General features: G+C 33.1%; 1 protein-coding gene across 1 annotated transcript in view; it reads left to right on the top strand.

Moving 5' to 3' along the window:
* The first annotated feature begins 8476 nt into the window (after positions 1-8476).
* Positions 8477-21682, top strand: part of LOC106665498 — a 110699-nt gene continuing 97493 nt past the window's right edge. The window contains exon 1 of the mRNA XM_014391949.2: positions 8477-8691. Within this exon, the coding sequence (XP_014247435.1) occupies positions 8570-8691 (122 nt within the window). The 5' untranslated portion in view covers positions 8477-8569. The remainder of the gene's footprint in view (positions 8692-21682) is intronic.

Below are 21682 nucleotides of genomic sequence, written 5' to 3'. Positions count from 1 at the left end.
GAAATACATAAAGCCTACAATAAATTAAATGTAGTTTACATGCAAAAGATAAATAAAAACATAATTATATTAGCTGCTGGTGCAATAATAAAATATTAATAATAACATGCTCACTTACCTGACTGCCAGCAGAGAGAGTTGATTTACCATTTGTAAGTCCCTCCTGGGAAAAGAAAAAATTCTATTAAAATTTGAGAATAGAAGACTAGGTATTTATAAAAAAATGTTATATAAATAACATTTACCCTCTGAAGGCAACAATCCTTGAAGTAAAACACCTTCGATGAATCAGCTAACTACACACTGTTCTACACTCGCGGAGGAACTTAACGCACTGTTTAAATAGCACTTTTGAAAAATGAAAAAAAAAAAATGTATAAATGCCTCAACACCATTGGAAATAGAAAACAGAAATGTATAAGCCTACAATAATATAAATGTAGTTTACACGCAAATGTTATGTAGAAGATAATAATTATATTAGCTTTTAGGGAAACAATAAAATATTAATACTAACATGCTCACTAACCTGACTGCCAGCAGAGAAAGTTGATTTACCATTTGTAAATCCCTCCTGGGAAAGAAAAAATTCCATTACAATTTGAGAATAGAAGACAAGGTATTTATAAAAAATAGTTGTTATATAAATAATATTTACCCTCTGAAGGCAACAATCCTCGCCTTAAACAGCTTCGATGAATCAGCTACCTACACTGTTCAACAGTCACGGAACAACTTAACGCACTGTTTAAATAGCACTTTTGGAAAATGTAGGAAAATATACAAAATGGCACACCACCACCTAGAAATGAAAATGAGAGAAATATATATAGCCTACAATAAATGACATACAATTTCCATGACCAGTTTTTTATCTGATCACACAAAAAATTGTACTATTGTATTATTATGTATTGTTACTAAATGTAACAGACATTTACAAAAAGGGAAGATTATGATTTATTGTACAAATCCTTTACAGAATCTCCATACAAATAATTTTAATAAATGTTAAGTAATTTTTGTTTTTACCGTGAATGGAATTTGTTTTTTATTAACCAATAACCAATAGAACAATAGAAGAAATAAAATAATCTTTTAGAAATAAACGAGAAAAACCGAAAAAATGTTCATTGTCTGGTTCGATAAAAAACATCCTGCTGGTTGATAGGACAAAAGATTAAGTTCGTAAAGCTCTGTTTTTTGAAAATGTACAGGAACAACCTAGAAAAAAAGGAAACCATTTTTCTTTTTCTTTTTGGATGTAAAACGACCTGCCAAGTTGATTAAAGGAAGAAGTATGGAATGCAGTCATTGTTGCAGAGGAACATGATCTAATAGAGTTGGTAAAAAAAAAACCTCAGAAAATTGAGGAACTGAGGGCAACAATATTCGGTTTCTATTATTTTTTAACATTTTCCAACGTTTATTTATTTATTTATTTATTTTATTTTTTAATTTAGCTGCAATACGTTCTAATTATCTGTAAGATTTTTTTGACGGCCTGTCATCCGCCATGCTGTTTTTTTTTTCGTTTTTTTTTCCGGCTGGCCAGGTATTCGTCAGGTCAACCTTGAAAAGGGATAGACGATTCTAAAAATTTCGATATTATCCCAATTTTTACTTAATTGATTTATAAACTTTGAGACGTGTAATTTGAATGATTCCATCTAGATATAATTAATTGATGATTAAAAGCTGACTTGATCTTCAAGCTATCTTAGATATAACTAAATGGCACTTGAGTTTGCTGCGAATAGAATATCAGCCTATATGAAATTGTATGACAAGTAATTCCATATTTGCTTAGTGGGTCATAATTGATTAATTATTCCAATTAATTATTATTTTTATTTAAGGTTTTTGGTTGAGATGAAAAATTAGTCACAGTAGCTCAAGTGGTTAGAGTAGCGGCGTTTTGAACCGAAGGTCGTCGGTTCGCATCCCGCTCGTGACACTAATTTTTCACCTCAACCAAAAACCTTAGATAAAAAGAATAATTAATTGGGATTATATTAAAACTATAAAGACGAACAAATTTCTCTTTATAAATAAAGAAAAAATACCTTTATTGTGGGTTTAAATGAAATTTTAACATCTTAACCGTTTGAGCCAGTAGCCGAAAAGGTTTTTATCCTTATCCCAAAATAAATCAATATCCGAATTATATAATAACTGAAAACTGTTCAATTGACTATTTTCAATGTAATTCATTGAAAACAAACAACGACCGAGACTTTTTTAAACTAATAAATGTCAAAAATTAAAAATACCTTTTTTGAGGACGAAAATGCGATGTTGAATCGATGGCCGCCAGGAGAGAAAGAGAGCGAATGGCGGGAATATTACTTTTCATCACCCCCACCTACACATAATTAATCATACAATTCTCTCACAAATTAATTTAAACATTGGTAAATGTTTAAAAATAATATAAACCGAATATTTTAAATAAGTTTTTTAAATTACGCCTGATTCTTTAAAAATTAAATCATAATTTTCCGCTTTTAGGACATACATTGTTAAGCTGGCAGTGATCTGATAGGCTGACGATTCTCAGGTTGAATAATTATTTCATTTTAAAAATAAATAATTAATTATTAAATATTCCTTAACTTTTTGAGCTATTATTTTTAGAAAGGATTTTGAGTAATGTAATATTTTTTATTTGCACTGAAAGATCCTTGAGTCGCCGGCCGTTTCCCGCCATTCCCAAGGACGATTCAGGCTGCAACTGGCGGACGAGACGGCTTTTTCACGGTGAGCTTTTATTTCGAAATATTATAATTTTAAATTATATAAAAGCAGCTTTTTCGTTGAAATCGAACAGAAATCGTTAATGAAATAATTATCAATCGCCAGTTTTAAATACTGATTTGTTTGATGTATTATTGCGACACAGCGAGTCGATCCAACCTCTTTGGATCGCCTGTTGACTTTGGTAAAAATTTTCCCCCTGGATCAAATATTTTTTCAAGAGGAAAAAGACATTTTTATTAATAGAAATATAATTATTTCAATTAATTATACTTTTTGTCTAAAGTCTTAGTTGAGATGAAAAAGTAAGTGTAACAAGCAGATTTTGTACCCAAGACCTTCGGCTCAATACGCCGCTGCCTAACCACTTGAGGTATCAACTCACAGTCACAATAGTTCAGGTAGTTGGAGCAGTGGCATATTGAACCGAAGGTCGATGGGTTCAAAACCCGCTTGCAACACTAAAAACTATAATTAATTCAATTAATTATACATTTTATCTAATATCTTGGTTGAGTTGAAAAAGTTAGTGTTACTTTGCCCAATAAATTCTTTATGGTATTGAATGGTTGGCATCCTTTGGGTATGTGAAATTCAAGAAGCAACAGTAATTCAGGGTTTGGCAAAGGATATTTGACACTTTTTTCTACTCATACCTCGTCATTTACGGTTGAATTACAAGATTTAACAAACAAAATTAACACACATTGAATATCCATTTAAAAAGTAAGTTAGAAAGTAAAGGAGGTTGTAGTATCAGTAAATATTTAATTTTATTCCTCTGCAATTTGGGTTAATGATACGGAATTTGAACTGAAAAGTTCCTTTATGAACTAAGTCTTACCAGTGTGTTTTAAGCACAGAACAGTGGATACAATAAGTCTTAAAGGGCGCAGTATATATGCACCCTGATTAATACATCTATCAATCGAATTTAAAACATTGTTTCAATGAGTGTTTAAAAAATAAATAAATACAGTTGGTGCTGTTTATTTCAACACTCTGCACATTCCACTAAAACCATCATCAGAAGTGATTCTTGCACCCACAACAAAAGCATTCGATAATATTAAGTCAAAGTTTTTATTTTATTTTAAAATAAGTTCTTTTTACAATAATAAACACTACATGTACAGTATTGTATGTTTTGAACCCTTTGCTATTATATCAATGCTGTTAAAAATCTACATTTTAGTAGTGCACAACATGTTCATTGCTGTTGAAGGTTAAAACAAAAATTACATACGATTTTTTTAAATTGTTTATCTGGGGATTCTATTTGGTATTTGTACAATAAATCATATTCCTCCCTTTATGTAAGTTATATTTAATACATTTTATTTTATTTGAAAGAAAATTTGTCTGTAAACTGTATTTACTTTTTTTTAGGCTTTATACATTTCTTGAGGTTTTCTTTTCTAGGTGATGGTGTGTCGTTTTATATATTCTCCTACATTTTCCAAAAGTGCAATTTAAACAGTGCGTTAAGTTGTTCCATGAGTGTTGAACTGTGTAGGTAGCTGGTTCATCGAAACTGTTTTAAGGCGAGGATTGTTGCCTTCAGAGGGTAAATGTTATTTATATAACATTTTTTTATAAATACCTAGTCTTCTATTCTCAAATTTTAATAGAATTTTTTCTTTTCCCAGGAGGGACTTACAAATGGTAAATCAACTCTCTCTGCTGGCAGTCAGGTAAGTGAGCTTGTTATTATTAATATTTTATTATTGCACCAGCAGCTAATATAATTGTGGTCTTATAAATAACTTTTGCCTGTGAATTTAATATATTGTAGGCTTTATACATTTCAGTTTTCTTTTTCAAGAGTGTTGTGCGATCTTTACATTTTATTTTTTTAAATTTAAACAAAGTTCTATTTAAACAGTGCGTTAAGTTGTTCCGTGAGTGTTGAACAGTTTAGGTTGCTGGTTCATTGAAGCGTAGCTGGTTCATCGAAGCTGTTTAAGGCGAGGATTGTTGCCTTCAGAGGGTAAATATTATTTATATAACAACTATTTTTTATAAATACCTTGTCTTCTATTCTCAAATTGTAATGGAATTTTTTCTTTCCCAGGAGGGATTTACAAATGGTAAATCAACTCTCTCTGCTGGCAGTCAGGTTAGTGAGCATGTTAGTATTAATATTTTATTGTTTCCCTAAAAGCTAATATAATTATTATCTTCTACATAACATTTGCGTGTAAACTACATTTATATTATTGTAGGCTTATACATTTCTGTTTTCTATTTCCAACGGTGTTGAGGCATTTATACATTTTTTTTTTTTTTACATTTTTCAAAAGTGCTATTTAAACAGTGCGTTAAGTTGTTCCGCGAGTGTAGAACAGTGTGTAGTTAGCTGGTTCATCGAAGCTGTTTTAAGGAGAGTCTAAATGTTGTTTCATATAACGTCTATTTTTTTAAACAGCTTCCGTGATCTTTTCTTTATTGTGGTTAATCAAGCTTAAAGTATTCACAATGTTTCTACTTTTACTACCATTATTGATGATATAATCTATATATTAGTAATTAACAAATTATTTTTGAAGTAAAGAAGTTTTGATATACAATTATTAAATGCTTCTAAATAATCTAATTGGTCTTAATCTATAATTATGGATAACTGTGTGTCATGAAATTTCCAACTTTGCCAAACCCAAATCCACTGGAATTATTCCAATACTATTTGTGATATCATCAGTGTTCATTTCTCTGGTTGGTGCTCAGAATAGTGTGAAGAACATGAAATTTTTGAACAGGCTATTTGGCGCCTGTTTGACAAATGTATTTTTTGTAATCTGTTAATGAATAATTTAGGATGATTTTGGCAGTTTTTAAATTTTTGTTTATTGTGTTTTTTTTCCAAAAGCTTAAATTTCTAACAGAAAAACTGAAGTTTTTGACCGAAAAGCAAAAGTTACTGACCAATCGCCCAAAATTCAATTTTCCAGATAGGCTTAAATTTTAAAATGCCTAAAAAATTTTCCTTAACCTTATTTGTGGAAACTTATGTGATCATATTTTATATCATATATTGTAATGTATTATGTGTTTTATTTTATTAGTAGAAGTTAATACTACTTAGAGTCCCTATGGAAAATATCGAGGTAATTTTTTATTAGGTTAAATATTGCACTTTTTTCCTCTCTATTCATGTGATCAGTTCTAATAACTGTACTATAATTTTTGCTAAGACCGGTTAGGTATTAGCTTTGTTACTGGGCTGTGTTTCTTCCAAATTTTCGAAGGGAATCACCTCATAATCATTTACATTTTCTGCAATGAATGGTTTTATATTAAAACGATATCCCTCTTATGCTTTTAATTTACAATAGTACACAATGCTTCGTAATTTCTTACGCTTATTAAGCTATTGGGAATATTTATACCCATTAAAGACGAACAGGGTAGAACAGCCTCGCTGTAACTAATATTTTTTACTTTTATTCCAATAATACTTCCAGAGTGCATCTCTAAGCTGGAGAGGTACGTAGGATTTATCTTTGACAAGTTAACATATTTTTCCTCTGTTCATAGTTCCTTATCAATTTCTTAGTACCACACACAATAATTTTTATTCGCTACCGTTGTTAAAATCTAATTTAATATTTAATATTTTCATACTATCCCATCCAAATAACATGTCAAAATTATTATGGAAGCCAAATAAGAATAATTTTTAAGTTAAAAATCTGATTTAGGCTTAATGCTATGTTTGTACTTACTAATCCCATGAACTGTCTTTACTTCAAATGGATTTTTGATTAGCAGAGTCTTAAAGTGATCTCTCGAAAATTTAGGATTAATGAATGACGTGTTACATGTATTTCTTAAAATTTGTTATTTTTTTAGTGGGTCAATAAAATTTGGTTCTTCAAATTGAAAAAATTCATTTTCCTTATTCTTTTCTTTTGGGATTTATTCGTAAAAAATGTTTCCCACCTATTGGACTGTTGAATTTGTGTTTCATAATAATTTTGTGGATTATGATTTGACTTATGGTTGTTGCTTGTTTTGGTAATAATTCGTGTTTCTAGTCGAGATGTTCTTTGGGTAGGTGTGAAGAGATTCTGTGCCTAAAAGGTATCTCTTTACACCTGGTAATTGGGTGCTCTGACAAAATTGTTTTGGAATAAATAGGATTGAATTTACATTAAGCATTCCTAGAGTTTTTTTCTGTCAAATGAAGGTTGGAAATTGGATATCTTATCCCTGTTTTTTCGCGTAAATATTGAAAATCATTCCATATTGTACCGCGTTCCTGCTCTGTTTAGTAGTGGGGAAGAGACAAAGGATTTGAAACATAAGGAACATATATATATAAATTTAATGAAATGTGAAAGGGGTGACGGTGGCCGTACGGCAGTGACACAGCGCTCATCGTTGTAAGGTAAAGGTCCCGTGTTCGAATCCAACAGGTTTTTCACAAAAACAAGTATACTCCGATGGTTGATATGATCTCTGCTATTGCAAAACCTCGTACAAGTTTTGAGGGTTTCTCGTAGCCAAATTGTTTCTGAGGGGAGTCCTTAGGGGGAAACGAAAGTGGTATTGTTTTTTGTTTTTTGAACTTCAATTAAATAAAGCTTATGCTCATCCGAACTTTCTTCCATAGAATTAACCCTAAACAAGTCCAAATTTTCCTTGACATCATTTAGAGGTTTCAACCTATTATTAATATTTAATTCACTATAGCTAAAGTAATACTTGCGGGTCCTCGCCTATCACCAAATTCTCTTACTAAAATGGTAGTAGTCCGTCCTAGCTCGAAAACTTTTCTCATGACTTCGTTCGCCTAATCGATAAATTTGTTTTTAATATGGACATAAATTTTTGTATACCGGAAACGGGCAGATGAAACATAGACACAATTTTTTACTTCTTCAACCCTTCAAAATAAATTGGTTTACGTTATGGGTCCATGAATGAGAAGAATTTGCTTGTAACATTGTGTCGGTTTCCATATGATGACGATGAGTACACTAGGAAGAGGGGTTTGCGCTCCCCAGGCACTGCAGCCTTCGGGCTTGTTGTACCTTGGGTTTTATATATACGTCTATTTCAGTAAGGTTATTTATTACAGACAGTAAATCTAAAAAGTGTAAAGAACTATCTTTATTTATTTCCAATGTGAAATTTATACTAGGGAATTAATTATAGGAATAAATTCAGTTCGCTGTCCCCAAACTGCTTGAGAAATTGAAATAATGAAGGGTGGGTGAGTATTTAGATTCACTTTTTGTAAATGATGGTTCTACTCACACATTAGTTGTTTACATGTTCCGGATTTCGAGCATTAAACGCTCATCATCAGGTTGAACGTCATCAGGTCTTTTAACTAATTTGTTAAAAAAAATGATATAATAAACCTCTTAATGCATGCCTGCTAACTAATTATTGTCAATTTAATAATAAATTTTATGAAATGAAAGGGTTATCAATGAGATCTCCATTATCCCCACTTTGAGCCTAAATGTTCATGGATAACTCTGAAAAAAATATTTTCAAATCAAATAACAAATTAATTAAAACTGTCCTCTTTTGGAAACGCTGTGTAGACGATATTTTATGTATATAGTCGGGAAATTCCGGGAATTCCTAGGATCTAAAATAATTCCTCAAATTAATTAAATCTTTCCCTAGTATAACTTTCATTACCGTAGTACTTGGTCTGTCGGGTCGGCGGGTGGATTTTGCGCGATACGACGACCCGAGGGTGGTAGTCGCCCCCTTGGTTACCAGTACACCGAAGGGCTCGGTAGGTACCAGGTGACCGGCGTTGGCGCGGCCCTATACTTCGAGCCCTTCGACGATGGTCGATCCGTACCGACTTGACGCCGAGATTGGGAGATACACGAAGGAGGAAAAAGCAAATATTCTGAGGGTCTTACACAGGGACGAACTTATAAGGACTAAACATCAACTGAAAATAATGTGAGTGACTATTTCTAGATTTTGACACTTATAATTCTTACACCTGTTAAGGATCATAACACATATTTAAAGATTTTTAAGAAAAATGTTTTCCGAAATTCCCAGTTAATATTAGAAATTTGCATCATGCCTTAAAAAAATTAAATGGAACTTTTGTAACCCCTTTATGAGTAAATTAGTCTTTTTCTGCCATGTAATCGCACAGGCGGTATGGGCCCAAATACGAAGATCATGGCTCTTCAACATACAAGATTTATTTTCGCTTAGAATTTAGTTTACAAATTGACCAAAGTTGTCAAACTTTGCATTAATCGGAACTTAATTTTTCATTAATTCATCATCATTAATCGGAAATAATCCAGGATAGCTATAGTTTAGTTTCTTAGGTTGTTAACCTTGATAGACTCGACCGATAGACGTTTAATCACGATTATTTATGTATTTATTTTTTTTAAATAATGACTTTTATTTATTTATTTTTGCAATGACAATAATGGTTCTATTTGGTAGGTTGACAAGCACCCTAAGAAATTTTTACGGAATATAGTGAGTAAACTTTAGATTGGCTCTGCAAAGTTTAGAAGTTTTTTTGCTCTGAAAGCAAAGAACGTTAAAGGATAAACTTAAGGATATAAAACAAATTAATCCACGGGAATGCACAAAATCATGCATATTTTAAATCCATCGATAAGAAAGACCAACAACGATAAACTTTAACGAAAAGGTACTAACTTCGGATTCGATGACTTAGGTATCTCGTAGTGAAAATTACAATTGCATTTTTCAAACTGCTTCAGCTACCAATGAAGTACTCCTTTTAAAATTAAATGACGGAATGATAATAGAACAATGCACTTCGGAAGAGATCATTGGTAAGGCCAATGAACCACTTGATAACGGATGGGGAGCCGGTCAAAAAAGTTAGTGCATAGGTTGACTTCGAAAGGGAACAATTTCTTACAATCTCTCCCCATTTAACTCGATCATTTAATTGAAAAAAAATCCGTACTTGAATGAACACAGTGAAATTGATGCGACCTATAGGGCAAAGAACAGGCATACTAAAAAGTTATATAACATAAAAAAAATTTCAAAAGATCAGTGTAAGAAGGGAAAACCTCACTGAGAGGAACATGTTAGAACATATTGTATATATATATATATAGAGGAACATGTTAGAACATATTGTGTGTGTGTGTATATATATATACATATAACGTATAAGAACATATATTGGGTTGTCCGGAAAATAATGCAGGATTTTGGTATTAAACAAAAAAAAAGAAACTAGTTACTTTAAAGCAATGTTCTTTAATCAAAATAATTTCCCATACTCTCAATACATTTCTCCCAACGTGTTGGTAACTTATTAATTCCGTCTGAGTAGAATTCAGAATTTTTAGAATTGATAAAGTCAATAAATGCATTTTCCAGTTCCGTTTGATTTTTGAATATTATGTGTTCTAAGTAATGGTCCAGGTGTCTAAAAAAATGGTAGTCAGTAGGCGAGAGGTCCGGAGAGTAGGGTGGGTGAGGCAAAGTTTCATAGCCAAGCTCCAATAATTTTTGTGACGTTACACGTGACACATGTGGTCGAGCGTTGTCATGCAACAAAATGGGCCCTTTCCGATTGACCAAAGAGGGCTTCATTACTGCCAATTTCTGATGCATGGTATTAATTTGGTTACAGTATGATTCAGCATTGATGGTTTCGCCAGGATTTAAGAAGCTGTAGTGTATTAAACCAAATGAAGCCCACCATACCGTAACCATTACCTTTTTTTGATGAGTTGGGGGCTTTGGAAAATGTATTGGAGCTTCTCCTTTGTCGAGCCACTGTCCAGAACGTCTAGTGTTATCGTAGAGAATCCACTTTTCGTCACATGTAACAATTCTGGCCAGAAATGGGTCATTTTTGTTTCGACAAAGAAGTGATGCACAAACATCAAAGCGCTGATTTTTTTGGCGATCGTTTAATGAGTGTGGAACCCAATTTTCGAGTTTTTTCACTTTTCCAATCGCCTTGAGGTGGTCACCGACGGTCGTTTTACTGACTTTGAGTTGCTCTGCACCCACCACTGATCGCAGAACATCATCATTAAGAGAGGAAGGCCTTCCACGACCTTCTTCATCTTCAAGGCTGAAATCTCCCTCCCGAAATTTTTTAAACCACCTTTGCACAGTGCACTCATTAACACAACCCTCGCCCCAGACTTGGTTAATGTTTCTAGCCGTTTGGGCTCCGCTTCGGCCGAGTTTAAACTCGTAAAAGAAAATCGTACGAAATTCTCGCTTTGACATTATAAGGATGACTGAATTATTTCCAAGTAGCGGAATGCTACAGAGGTAAACAAACAATATCATTTGGAAGAGGATTAATAAGTGTTGACATTCATACAAATGAGTAATCCTGTAAACGTAAACAGAATATTTTATATAGATTTTTTTTAATGAAAACTTAAAATCCTGCATTATTTTCCGGACAACCCAATAATATAAGAAAATAAGAATAACATAAGAACATATAATAAGAACATAATAAAATTGTTATGCTATCAATACAAATAAACCAACATACATGGAAAGAATGTCTTAACAAAATTAATTTTTACATATATCTCCTGATCAATTCAATTTTGTCTTTTATTACCTTCAAAAAATACTCTTGTGGAATGCCCTAGTTGTTTCTGAGTGCTATTGACTTAGTGCTGGAAATATAATTTTTTTGAACTACTATAATTTCTCTACCTAATATCATTTTTTTGACGGATAATTGATGTCATGAAATGCTCAAAACAAAAGTTGTAAAATATCTAGTACCATAAATGGACCCTTTGAAATTTTATTGACTTTAGGGAGATCGTTTGTGTTTAGCAATCTCTAATGATTTATTGTTGCTTCTTAAACGGTATTGCCTCCTGAATGATATTGGTTTTTTGATTGGGAATTCAATTTCTATTACTATTATTTTTTAGTTGACGTTTAATTGATGCCCGTTAAAAGATAAAGTCAAAAGTTTGCATAATCGCTGGTTGCAGCGTGTTATTTTTAAAATACTGACTTTTGGCTGAATTCGTTTTTGTTTTGTTTAACAATTATCGTTATAGTAAATTTTATTGCGTTTAAAATCTCAAATCCAAAGTTTCAAAATTTAGCACTTTTTCTTGCGGTGATCAACGTAAGAGGAGGAAATACTCCGTACTGAATTGAATATTTTCTTCATTCTTTCCATAGCAAAATTTTTGGTAAAATTGTTTTACTCAGTTTAATTTTTATTTAGCAATATCTTATATTTTCCTTTAAAATATCTAGTAAGCAACAAAAATAAAAATTATAACGATTGCAAATATTTATTTAAAAAACGAGGGTGGCCACTTTTTTTGCCTCTCTGTGTATTTCTGGTTTTTGTTGTGTGCTATTTGAAACATGTTCGTGATAAAAGAACCTATCGTGGCAGTAGAATAGTGAATGAACAATATAGAAGAATATTAGTAGAATCAAATTTAACGCACGTTCAGCCGAACTGAAGCTTTATCAATGTTTTATGTAACACGGAGGAATTATTGGGACAAAGTAAAAACTCAAGTTTTTAAAGTGGCACTATGAAAAACCACACGTTATCTCGTCTAGTTTGTTAGAGTTCATGACTTACAGGGTTTAAAAGGTCTATTTTGTTCAGACCGCAAGGCTCATTTTCAATTTGCAAACAATTATGCAGAGTTTCGAATAGAAAGTAATGGCGAAACGGAAAGTGTTTACCCCGGACGAAGAAATTGAGATTTAAATCAGAGGTTATTCTCGGAAAACAGAATGGATTTCTTATTTTCAACTTAATCCATAGATTTATCGGCGTAACGCCCTATTTAAAAGAGGACAAGCCAAAATACTAGACTATTATTGTGAAATGAGCGAATTTATGAGATTTCTGGGTGGTCTCGGAGTTGGGATACTGTCAGCAGTTATTGTATTCACAATTTGGCTTTACATGGACATTCTTTCATCCACAATGAAAACACAAAGCATTATCTCTCAGGTGGACACAGAAATGACCCGAGTTCTGATATTCCAAAAGAAGAAAGTTGATAACATTTTATTCGTTCCAATGAGCTAAACACATCACCTTCGTTCGGTTGTTGATCACAGATAGAGAAGATCACTGAAGCGTAAAGTTGAAATTATCCAATGCCAAAGAATAGTTGGGCTCAGCGATGATAAATAACGATTAGACATGGGAGAGATGGTGTATTTCAGCTTTTTAGACCGATTTTTTCCCTCTATAACCAGAATGTTTCAGTAATTAGTAAAAAAATAACATAAAAAAACGCAAATTAAATATTTTCATAATGCGGAAAGTGATCTAAAAATGCTCTGACTTTTTGCATTCTCCCATTGGGAAAATAAGCCATGGTTAGCACAAAAGGATGTCAAGTAATTCGGAAGTAGTGGAAATTGAATGTACGGAATTGTACTCCTCCCCAACCATGTCTCCCTGATTAAAACGACTTAAGAATTCAGGACTGATAACAAGCCACCCCTTGAAGAAACGACTTTCCTTCGTGGATCACATTGGAAAAGTTTTGATCTCAAGAAATAAACTATATAGTTGCTTTTTAAAGTTAGTACAACTATTATATATTGTATTTAAGGGATGGTCAGGGTTATTTAACATGAAATCATTAAGGTACTACACAACTTTAAATATTCCATTGCTCTTTTGTGGTTTACATCTCATGGTTGAGTTGGACCAAGCATATTATAACCAAAGTGAATATATAAATTATGCATGAAGAAAGATAAACATAAAATGTTAAACTATAAAAAACACTAATAAGTTTATACTTCCTTATCTAGATTTTTCCTGGCAAGATGATTTTGTCAAGTACGAAAACAGATCTATACTAATAAACATAATTAAAAGTTGAGAGAATAGTAATTATGCAAAATCGTACAAGGAACAGACCGGAAATAATAGAAATCGAATGGATTCTTAGATCTGAACTTATTTTCAACTGTCTTCCTGATAAAAAATACTGTGGAAAATCTCTTGGGAAACTTATTTTTGCATTCCTCAGCTTTACCTGGCTTATTTATTTTCTTCCTCTTTTCCATTCACCCAGGGTTTTTCGCCTTACAGAGCCCTAATTTTGATTTTATCTAAAACGTGATAAAAAATTAAGCTAAAATAGCTACATTTAAATAACCTTTGCCAGGGTAAGTTTTAAGTGGCATCTTCGACAATTTTGAGGTGTTTGTAGTATGTTAATGTGTATTTGCTTAGATTATGCGCCAAAACAGATTTTATGTTTATAATTACCTAAAATTAAACAAAGTAGTGAAATCTAAATATTGGTTGAAGGCAGAAAAAAAGTGCAAAAGCGGGTAACACAAAAAATACTGGAAATCGAAACGATATTTTGAAATGAACTCCTTTTCAACTATGATCATTGTCAAAGGCTAGGAAAGTCCAAACGCACAGGCGAAAATAAAATTTTCAACAAAAATGTTCACAGCAGATGTTTTTCTTTTGTCATTCTCATAATCAATTAGCAAAGAAAACAGCGGCTAAGTTCGACACGTTTAATGCTGGATTGACATTATAAATCAATATAAATAGAAGGAAAGGAAAGTCATCTCGATCAAGGACTTTTGTAACAACTTGATTGAGATTATTTTTATTTTTATTGTACATTGTCATGTATAAGGAGAAAATAATTTATTTTATAAAATAAAGGATGATTACGCTTATGCTTTGACTCGTTTTCATTTTTTTTTTGGAATGAAATATGTCAAGCCTTTTACGATCTGCAAGACGTAACGTTATGTCGTTGTTACACCTTTGACTTGATTGTTCATTATTCACGTGTTCTCACGTCATCCTCTCAATCTTATTAACATATCTCAGGATGGTCCGTTTTTATTTCAATAATCAGTTTTTCTTTGAGTCGAAAACCCAACGTTTGTTTTAAACTCGTCAAATGTAAATGAAAATTTGAGACCAATTCTGGCGCGGGTGGCCTTAAACGGGTTGCGCCGGTACGATGAGAAAGGACAAAGCGGTCTTATCAGACTTGTCAACGAACGAAGCACGTCAAGGGGTCCTTTTCGATGCAAATAAAAGCCCGGGGTTCGTTTGTTTCGCTATATTCATTAATTTTAACAGTTATTTAACATTTCTAATAAAAAGTCAAATAATAAAAAGTGTCAAAATTGTATTGAACTGATTAGTCAAATCAAATGAAAAGCGTCCTAAATATTACGGTAAGATGGTGTTTAAATATGAACCCTAAAAAAACCTAACTTCACCTTAGCAAAGCCCGATGGGCTAACTTCAATTTTGCAAGCTGAAGTCCATGCAATAAAAGGAGTTAATAAAGACAAATACTTGTCAATGAAAGGCGCTCAGATATACATATTATCAGACAGCCAGGCAGCCATAAAGGCACTAAAAATGCGTTTGGTTTCAACTCCAAATTATTTGGGAGTGTCTAAATTGTCTAATAACTCTGGGAAAGCACAACAAGATTATGGGTTCCCGGGCATGAAGGCGTAGAAGGAAATTTACAGCCAAAGTAGCCAAAAAAGCGGCGACCTTCTCATTCATGGGACTAGAACCACAACTAAACACTCCGGAGTTTGTGCTTAAGATGGAACTGGAAAAATGGATTGAGAAAAAAAAATTCAAACACTCCAGGTGAGAGGCTTGCTAAGAGATTTGTAAATATCTCAAAACGGAAGACGAATGAAATCCAGGCAGGGTTTGAGAATTATAGGCCTCTATTCCGGCCTCTGCCCTCTTAACCACCCTAAAGATGGGCAAGGTTGAGACGGAAACATGCCGGCTCTGTCAAGAGGAACCAGAGACTCCGCACATATCCTTTGCGAATATAAAGCGATAGCCCGTTTTCTCTGTAAGGCATTTCTCAAATCCAAGGACCCACGGAGAGACACCACGGTGGTTCTAGGTTCGAACAGCCTTGATGAGGGATTGTTGGCACAGGCCGAACTGCATTGGCAATAAATAAAAAACAAATCTCAAGGCCCATCTTGACGATTTTATGGGTTATAGAGGCCTACATTTTCTTACTCAACCCTGGATGTAAAAAAAAACCCAATTTTCTGTTCTACTTAAAAGTCTCTTAAACCTCTTGTTAAAATTCAGTGAAAATTGAGAGCGTGTGTTTTGGTTATTTTTTAAAAGAACTTTATTCAATACTCTACATTTAAAATATCATCATTGAAATATAACTTAAATTAACGTATAGTTACATCTGTGGAGAACTTGACTTTCTTCTTTCTTCTTCAACGACCCAAAATTTAAGAGTGAATCGATTACGAGTTTAAACTGTTACTTCCACTCTGGATTCAGATGTCACTGCTCTATGGCTCACTCTATGGCCAAGAAAAACCTTTTACAGGCATTGTCTGTTGTTAGTCATACAGTAAGTTATGGACTGTTTGTGGAGTACGACCGTCGCAGGAACATGTATCATGGTGGTAAAATTGAATCTCTTCAAATAGACCGCGAACTTGCTATATCCGCTTAGAATTTGTGTTAATTTAAAGGAAATTCTTGATTCCTTAAATTTCTTATCTGAAAGGACTGCCAATTTCGGTCCCACTCATTCTTGCTGGCTGTCAACAGTTTAGTTATTAGATGAGAGCGAGATAATAGGTGGTATCTGATCAGGTAGTTTTGTGCAGTACCTTTAGCTAGAACATTTAAAACATCGGCCTTTTTAATTCCCGCTTTCACCCATCTAATCTTTCTTTCACAATAATTTTTTATTAGGCTTCTAATATTTTCCACAAATGGCATGTGGTTATGGTGGTTCGCAATAAAGGCTATGGTGATTCTAGACTCAGAAAATTTATTAGTGAATCATTTTCCTCTTAGTACATCCAGTCCAAGTGTGTAAATGTAAGTTATTGTGCTTGATTGTTTGGCAATTTCCTTTAAATTTATACTCTTTACTATTTAAGTATTTATCAAATGTGTAAGTTATAAACGCACAGCTGACTATCTTCTTGTTTACAACCGTCCGTGCAGATTTCACAGTCACAATGAGCGGATTCAATGACCTGCACTTTGATTCTGTCACGCGGAGGGGACCTTAATTTATAATGAACAGGCATTTCTTAAACTGCAGGGTCAATCCATTTTGTAGCAGTTTTCAATCTCAAAGAGCTCATTTTGCGTGTACTTTTGACATTAGCAGTAACGCAGGCCACTTCTAGGAAATGGTGCGATAGTTTCATTATGTAAAAATAATAATGGAGACACGTCTATTAAGCAAATTACAAAATGGTTGTTATTTATTTTAATTTACAATTCAATGTGCAATATTATACTATAAAGTATTATGTTTCAATAAACGACATTGAATTTGAAATTATTATTATTAAAAAAAAATATATATATAGATCGCATTAAACACTAAATTTTCGTCAAACGTTTGAGCTTCTCTATAATGTGGGTAATTGTGTGAGTTTTTACTTTCAAAATTAGAAAGTTCGTGGGCTTTAAAGTGAGGACATATTAATTGCTCCGATCTGTCCCCACCAAGTATCGAAGCCCGATTTCCTGTACCTCCTAGTATGGTATGGCGGAAGGGAAATACGGTACTTGTCACCTATTCACCCGGGATAAGCCAGGAAAGTAAATGCGAAATCGGATATTAAACCGGGTGGAGAAATACCCTCAGGGACTTTTTTCGTACTGATTCGTACGGTATTTTTATTTTTTATAAGGAACAAAAAAAGCTCATCTTCTTTATTAATATATACCCCAAGTTATGAGTAATATTTTAAAAACCAGGAACATTTTTCAAATTGAAGCAAAAACAAATTAATAAGTTCCCAAGATGGGATTTTAACCAAAGTGAATAAATAATGCTTAGTCATTTTAAAAAAATCTTCAATATTCACTTTTATTAATTCCTTCTTCGTGTTCTTCATCGTAACACTTATGTTAAATTATACACGTACAAGCAATAATCAAAGTCGAAAGAGTCCACCCCATTCTAAAGTTCATAGTTCAAGACCATAGATATGAACGAGACAATAGCAAAGCATTTACAGTTGATCAAAATGTTTCAAGTCGAAGAGCTTGGAAAAAAGATTTGGGGGATAAACCCAAAATAAAATTCATCAATACACGCGTAGTTAATGCAGTTTTAATTTTTGTTTATCTACAGATATCCTTGCATTTTTAGTTCTTGTGTAAATTGTAAATTGATTTAAAAAATTACAAGAGTTTCAAATGTTTCTTTTTTTCTATACTGTACGGTCCTAATCGATCCCGCTTATTCTGCTTGCCGTCTGGCCTAGCATAGGCGTGTTTTACCCCAAATATGAGCACTTAAGGAAAATATAATCTTTAAGAAGAAGAAACTTTTTCCACCTGTATAGGTTGTTGTTTCTCTTTTTATAGACATAGAGAAAGATAGATAAATAGAGAGAGGGGGAAAGAGAGAGCAAGAGAAGAGAGAAAAAAGAGTGAGAGAGAGAGAGAGAAAATTTGACTCTTGTGAATCTCAGTGTACGACATTATTTCAAACTATATTAATTAATTGACATTTCGACATTCTACTTACTAACAACAAAATATTTGTACTTTGTTGTTACGTGTTTCTTTTATGTTTGTTTTGAACCTCCAAAATAAAGTAAAAATCAACCTTGAGTTTATTCTCACATCCAATAGATTGTATTTATTAAAAAAAATGTAGTTTCATTTATTTGCTATATTCTAATCTATATTAATGTTTGTGTTTAATTGTTCATCCGATTTCACAAAAAAGTGAACGCCTCATCTGCAGTTTCTGAGAGTATTATATATTTTATTTGCACATTTTGTTCCAATCCTCTTGGGACTCAGTACAGCAATTCCCAGGATGGCAGTAGGCATACAAATTACTTTAATTTAAATAAACAGAGCTAGTAACTGCGTTTAGTGTTTTAGATTTAAATGTAATGCCCTTAGAAAAACAAAACTAAGTAGAAATGAAAATAAGTGAAAAAGAAATAAGTTTGTTGAAACAAAAGTGCCTGCATTTGTTAATTAGATCATTTGGTAAAATTGACTTGATACTTTGGTTCAACCCATAAACAAATAGACTCGTAGAGCCAATTAATCAATAAAGTCTATTGTTTTTCACTTTCTGAAACATGAACGATCCCATTACTAGATTTCTTTGAATTCTTTACTTATTCCACTTTAGAAACCTCCTCTGGAACCGGTAAATCTTCACCCCTTTAATTGCGATACTTCAAACTATATTTTTCTAATACTTGGATATTAGGATTTAAAAAACTTTGCCTTGTAACGTTATAAACTTGAAATTTAATTAAGAACTTATCTTGTAACTTATCGTCTTTTTTTGTACTAATCATTATTTAGAGGCAACACGATTTCCCTTGTAAGCGCACGTGAGGTCTGGAAGCGTTGACTTTCAAATCCGCGAGGGCCATGATAAGTATTCAAGGCAGAGGCCGCATTGTTTAATCTTATCAAAACAAGTCAGAAAAAAAAGTGTCCTGACTTATTTACAAAAGGACCTTTGGATAAAGATTGGCCTTTTAAAATAAAATAAAAATATTGAAATTTGTGAAACGATTCGAGCACACAGAGTTGAGTCTTTGTGACAAACGATTTCCGATGAAAACACGCCGAGTCTGATTCGGATTTGACATGAATTAGAAAACTTAAAACCCTGTTAAAACGGAATTGAAAGAAAGTTGACGGAATAAGGGATTATTTTGCGGTACTTTTCAATGAGAAAAAGTTCGGGGTCTGAATTAGGAAATCGGCGATCGACCAGTCGTTATCGCGATAATGACCAACATTGAATAAAGTCTCTCGTTTTGAGAGTTCTACATGGGGATTAAAAATTATATTTAAACCGTCGTAAGACGAAAATAACAATAATCGCACGATGAATATAAAAATGAGGTCTTGAATTGGCCGCCTAGACTCAAGACCACACGCAACACCCAACTTGATACTGATATAAATGCAAATTTCAGCAGAATTGTAGATGCCCATTTTTTCAGAAAGCATAAAATCATATAGCCGTATGAAGTTACGGCCAAAGCGTTTAATTATAATTAATTATTCATACTTACAACCGCTTGAAAATGTTAGAGCCTCTATTTCCATTCAAATGTATCACTTAGCGTTTGGCATAATTTTTTAATAATTGAAAACAAAACAAAAATAGCTTACATTATAACTACTTAACTGTATAATGGCAATTACAGTACGTACTTTAGTAAATGTACGATTTTTCAGTTTGTATAATATATTTCATTCTCAAATGCCGGTACCCACTGTTAACCACACATAGCCTGTTTTTAAGGTTTAATGTTATTTTCTTACTATTCTATGTGCTTTTGTGTGTGTGTGTGTGTGTGTGTGTGTGTGTGTGTGTGTGTGTGTGTGTGTGCGCGCGCGCGCGCGCGGTGTGCGCGGTGTGTGTGTGTGTGTGTGTGTGTGCGCGCGTGCGTGCGTGCGTGCGTGCGTGTGTGGGAGCGTGTGAGCGTGTGAGTGTGAGAGAGAGAGAGACGGACAGACAGACAGGCAGAGACAGAGAGATAGAGAGAGAGAGAGTGAGAGAGACAGAGAGAGAGTGAGAGAGAGAGAAATATACAAACAGACAGACAGACAGAAATTCGGTAATTATTCCCCATATTAAATAATATTTCACTAACCTTATTAGTTGTTAGCCTCTTAATTTATGTATTTACTCTTGATTATAGGTAGAACCGTACAACATGCACTTTAAATCCTATCTTATCACTTTTGCACGATTTTAATATGACCCCCATGACTGAGTAGGGTGTATAGTACTTTTACCCAAAAAATATTTACTAGCTTGTGAGAATTTAGCTGAAGATGAAAACGAAAGACCTAGGTAATTAAATAATAATTTTTACACAAGCAATACCATCACTAACGTAAATATTTTTTTATTTACAACAGAGTGCCCAGTTCTAGCAAATACCATAGCCACTGTTTTGTTGGTATTAAAAAAACGTTATGTGGAAATTATTTATTAAGTAAATTTAACGCTTTTTCAGTTTCAATTCAAGAACGTGATAGTAACACTAAGGCGGCACCGCACATCAATAATTGTAAATCTTTACCCCTTATATAAAGGTAATCTGATAGAGTTAGTGAAAAATCAATCGATGTCGGAAAGAACAGGGAAAATAATAAGTGACTTAAAACTTCACAGTAACGCCCCTTCAGACACAATTCCTTGGGTGGAAAAGGACGTTTGTTTCCCTTGGACTTAAAGCATACATTGGGTATTGGAATCTATGCCAAATAGCTTTCCAGGACTTCCTTTTGTTAATACTCATAATTATTTCATCTACAATAATTTCAGCATTAAAATAAGCATGGTACTTAAAAACGTTTCATCAATGGCCGTTAGTGGAAGAATCGGGTTATAAAAACATACCCAATCTTCGGATATTTGGCCTAAATTTATAAATTTTTATTACTATCGTCAGCCCGGAAAATGGTACATAATATGGTATACATGATAAAGGGACACTAAAGCCGAGACATAAGCGAAGAGGAATCCCAGAAAGTGCACTCCCCTTAACGTGGTTGAGCACTTTCCAGAGTACTGATGAAGAGAAGGGTTAATTCCACGTTATAACTTTTAGGACGCTGTTAAAGAAAGGGGGGGCCGCAGGAAAAAGTGAATTTATTAATTAGAAATCATAAGTGATTTTCTCCACCTAATCTTCATATTAAAAAAATTAACAATATTTTAAAGTTGGTAAATAAATACAAATGTTTCGATTTCGGGCAAATCTTTACCCCTTATATAACGTTAATCTGGTAGAATTAGTGAAGACATCATAAGTGATTTTCTCCACCTAACCTTCATATTCAAAAAAATTAAAAATATTTTAAAGTTGTTAAATAAATACAAATGTTTCGATTTCGGACAAATCTTTACCCCTTATATAAAGATAATCT

Source organism: Cimex lectularius, unplaced genomic scaffold, assembly GCF_000648675.2.
Source record: "Cimex lectularius strain Harlan isolate CLEC.00 unplaced genomic scaffold, Clec_2.1 scaffold102, whole genome shotgun sequence".
Classification (NCBI taxonomy): domain Eukaryota; kingdom Metazoa; phylum Arthropoda; class Insecta; order Hemiptera; family Cimicidae; genus Cimex; species Cimex lectularius.
This window is presented reverse-complemented; position numbering and strand designations above follow the sequence as displayed.